This window comes from Dendroctonus ponderosae, unplaced genomic scaffold (genome assembly GCF_020466585.1).
Source record: "Dendroctonus ponderosae isolate FM_Combo_2020 unplaced genomic scaffold, Dpon_F_20191213v2 Dpon_F_20191213_6, whole genome shotgun sequence".
Taxonomy (NCBI): Eukaryota; Metazoa; Arthropoda; class Insecta; order Coleoptera; family Curculionidae; genus Dendroctonus; species Dendroctonus ponderosae.
This window is the reverse complement of record NW_026018814.1, coordinates 441890-445885: the sequence shown is the minus strand read 5'-3', so window position 1 is coordinate 445885 and position 3996 is coordinate 441890. Positions and strand designations below refer to the sequence as shown.

The 3996-nt window shown below is 41.6% G+C and overlaps 2 protein-coding genes across 2 annotated transcripts in view; one reads left to right on the top strand and one right to left on the bottom strand.

The window, feature by feature from the left end:
- LOC109533014 (dolichol-phosphate mannosyltransferase subunit 1) overlaps positions 1-3287 on the bottom strand; it is a 4972-nt gene extending 1685 nt beyond the window's left edge. Inside the window, exon 1 of the mRNA XM_048667474.1 lies at positions 3207-3287. The gene's annotated coding sequence lies outside the window, so the exon portion shown is untranslated. The remainder of the gene's footprint in view (positions 1-3206) is intronic.
- LOC109533012 (5'-3' exoribonuclease 2 homolog) overlaps positions 14-3996 on the top strand; it is a gene marked incomplete at its 3' end in the record, with an annotated part of 5222 nt that continues 1239 nt past the window's right edge. The window contains 10 exon segments of the mRNA XM_048667453.1: positions 14-329; positions 383-1118; positions 1178-1485; positions 1607-1819; positions 1875-2040; positions 2093-2243; positions 2311-2479; positions 2695-2784; positions 2840-3171; positions 3222-3443. Coding sequence (XP_048523410.1) covers positions 255-329; positions 383-1118; positions 1178-1485; positions 1607-1819; positions 1875-2040; positions 2093-2243; positions 2311-2479; positions 2695-2784; positions 2840-3171; positions 3222-3443 — 2462 coding nt within the window.

Sequence of the window (3996 nt, the reverse complement as noted above, 5' to 3'; positions counted from 1 at the left end):
CCGAAAAGTGTCGAGCTTATCTACCGAAACTCAATTTTCGGACCTGGCAACCCTGGTTATGTGCGAGTTTGAACGTGGCATGTGCAATAAATGTCTAGAATTTCATTAGTGTCAAAGTTATTAGAAATGTTTGTTTGTATCACGTTTGTATCCTACAACATACACGAAACTAATTAATTTGACCAAGTTCATCAATAGAATCACTCAACCACTTGGATATATAATAATAAACACCCACATTCCTACCCATTTCAATGGGAGTTCCAGCATTCTTTCGATGGCTCAGCCGCAAATATCCCTCTGTTATAGTGCATTGTGTGGAGCAAAAGGTACCGAATCCTTAGATATGCTTTACCATTTTGATATTCATGCTTGTTTTTAGGCCGTCGACGTAAATGGCACCAAAATCCCCACAAACTCGTCCGATCCAAATCCGAATGGGGTCGAGTTCGACAATTTATATCTGGACATGAATGGCATCATCCATCCTTGTACCCATCCGGAAGATCGGCCACCCCCTCGCAATGAGGATGAAATGATGATTGCCATTTTCGACTGCATTGACCGGATGTTTAATATCGTGCGACCCAGGAAGGTGATTTACATGGCCATTGATGGGGTGGCCCCCAGAGCCAAAATGAACCAGCAAAGGTCCAGAAGATTTCGGGCGTCAAAGGAAACTGTCGAGAAGATTAACGAGATTAAAAGAATCCGTGCAGAGCTGCTGTTGAAAGGCTGCGAGTTGCCACCAGAGAAACCCAAGGAGGAGCATTTTGACTCGAATTGTATCACTCCTGGGACCCCATTCATGGCCAGGTTGTCTGAGTGCTTGCATTACTATATTCATGATAGGCTCAACAACGATCCCGGCTGGAAGGGCATTAAAGTCATCTTGTCTGATGCTAATGTGCCTGGAGAGGGCGAACACAAGATCATGGACTATATTAGGAAGCAAAGGGCCCAGCCGGATCATGACCCCAACACACAGCATGTCCTTTGTGGGGCTGATGCTGATTTGATTATGTTAGGCCTAGCTACTCATGAACCTAACTTTACTATCATCCGGGAAGAGTTTCGCCCTAATAAACCTAGACCATGCGAGATTTGTGGGCAGTTAGGTACGCAGCAGCAAATTCATTAATAAGTTAGCGACTTAAAAAATATATTTGGTTTTTAGGGCACGAAATGAAGGACTGTGTCGGCGGGGTTCGAAGCGAACATGGCCAAGAGCCGGATATGCCGATCAATGCCGAAACTGATTTCATTTTTGTCAGATTAAACGTGCTAAGGGAATATTTGGAGAAAGAAATGTTCATGCCAAATCTCCCTTTCAAGTATGAGTTTGATCGCGCTCTGGACGATTGGGTGTTCATGTGCTTTTTTGTGGGCAATGATTTTCTACCACATTTGCCCAGTTTGGAGATTCGCGAAAATGCTATTGACCGCTTGATCAGATTGTATAAGGACTGCGTCTACAAAACCGGGGTAAGAAATAATTTTGGCGCATTCGCCAAATTATCTGCATATTAAGGATCGTTTCTGATTGGAACTAAATTAATAATTTAGAAACCCGTTCATTATTCAATAACTGGATTCGTTTTTTTAGGGCTATCTTACTGATAGCGGCGATGTAAACCTTGAACGAGTACAAATGATCATGTTGGAATTGGGAAAAGCTGAAGATGAAATTTTCAAGACCAGGCAACAAAAAGAGCTCTCGTTTAAAGCCAGAGAAAAGGCGAAGAAACGTAGATCCGACGGTTTCAACCAATATAAGCCCAATTTTGCTTTATTACAAAATACGCAATTTGCGCCGAGAGTAAGATTTTTCACAAGCCGAGTGTAATAATAAATAATCGGTAAATTATGTATAGGCGATCGGGCAGCAAAGTGCCGTAAATAACGCGCGACACGAGGCATTCAACATTAGAAAAGCTGGAATGCATGGTGGAACGGGCCAAGTTGAATCGCATCTTAGAGCTACGGATGCTAAAAGCGCCTTAGAATCGATGTTTAGGCCGGAAGGCGGCAGCAATTCAAGTGAATATTTTTCAACTGTGTAGGAAACCTATTAAAGCCTTTTTTGTGACAGATGAGCCTCATGGTGAAAAAAGAAAGCATGAAGACGATAATGGAAGTGATGATGATCAGGCGCATGATGAAGTCAGACTTTGGGAAGATGGATTCAAAGACCGTTATTACGAATCAAAGTTTGATGTCGGCCCACAACATTTGGAATTCAGGTAACTGATGTTTTTTCTTTGAGACGCATAGAAAAATGTTGCTGATTTTGATAAATTGTCCTTTCAGGTATCAGGTAGCACTTCATTACGTAAGAGGGCTATGCTGGGTGCTAAAATACTACTATCAAGGTTGCGCCTCTTGGAAATGGTACTATCCATACCATTACGCCCCATTTGCATCCGACTTTTGTAACATCGCAGGACTGAGTACGGATTTCGAAAGGGATACCAAACCTGTGAGTAATCTTAAGACTAACAAGCATTAAAATATTCTAACGTTTAGTAGGGGTTCTTTCTTCTCTTCGAAAGCTCACTAAGAATCGTTTGCTTCCGAGTGGAAAATTTACAAAACTTATAAAAAATTAAAAATCGAAACGGTTTAGCCGCAAACTTCCGTGCCGTATAGCGTGAATAACCCTGTATATTGCTAAATTGCGGCATTTAATTGCAGTTCAAGCCTTTGGAGCAATTGATGGGCGTTTTCCCAGCAGCCAGTAGCAAGCATGTACCCGCCCCATTTGCTACCCTGATGTCTGATCCTGTGAGTGAAACAAAATCCCCATTCTGCCTTCAACTAAACAACGGATAACTTTCAGGACTCAACAATCATCGACTTTTACCCGGAAGACTTTAAAATCGACTTAAACGGCAAGAAGTTTGCGTGGCAGGGAGTGGCTCTACTGCCATTCGTTGACGAGAACAGATTGTTCAAGGCGTTGAAGCCGTACTACAGCCAGTTGGCTGAAGCCGAGATCAAGCGCAACATCAGAGGCGATGACCGTTTGTATGTCTCCTCCAAAAATGAGGGCTACGACCTGTTGAGTGGTCTCTACACTCAAAACGTTGACTCAGATGCGGAGTGTGCGATTTCCATCCAGGGCATGCGAGGAACTGTCCTCTTATCGGATAGCTGCGTTTCGCGCGATACGTAAGTGGAATGATCAGTGGCTTTGTTTCACTCACCTCTTAACATTGCAGGAACTCGCTGGCCTCACCCGTGAAAGGGCTGCCGATGCTTTACGGCAACATAGTAGTATGTGTGCGATTCAGAGATCCAAAGTATGCGGCCGGTTTCGTTTTTCCGGCCAGGAAGCTGAAAGGCGCCAAGGATCCGCCCAAGGTGCTGAAGCCGGAGGATTTGACTCCTGAGGCGAATAGAGGCTGGAGGGCGCAGGTTGGAATGGCTCCAGCTACTCAAAGGTATACTTTGTTACTATGTGGGTCTCGTTAGGTGAACCTCTCCAATGCTCAAAGTGAGGGAAAATGTAAGCTTCTAAGTGGATAACTTAAAGCACTCTCTAATAGTTTTGTTTACAAACTTCTTGTTGGGTATTTCGCCTCCAAAATTTTTGTCTTTAAAAAAGACCGAATTTCCTCACGTCTTCTATTACAGATTGATAAATAGTGCTCCTATTTCGCAATAAGAACGAATTATTTATCAAAAATAATTGAATTAATGTAATTCCGTTAATAAAACCTATGAAAGAAAATTTATTATTCAAAAACAAATTCATAACCATAAACTAGAAAAATTAATCAACGAAAAAATCAAAAAAGACATTTTTAGTATAAAAAATAAACAATTTCTGGACAAAACAATTATAAATGTATCTAATAAATCATTAACTGAAGCCGAAAAACTCGTTCCTTCTAAAGGTTTAAATTTTTCAATTACACCAAAAACCGTTCCAAAACTTCATTTTATTTCGAGTATAGAAGAAACAACTCAAAATTTACCCAATTATTTAAAATA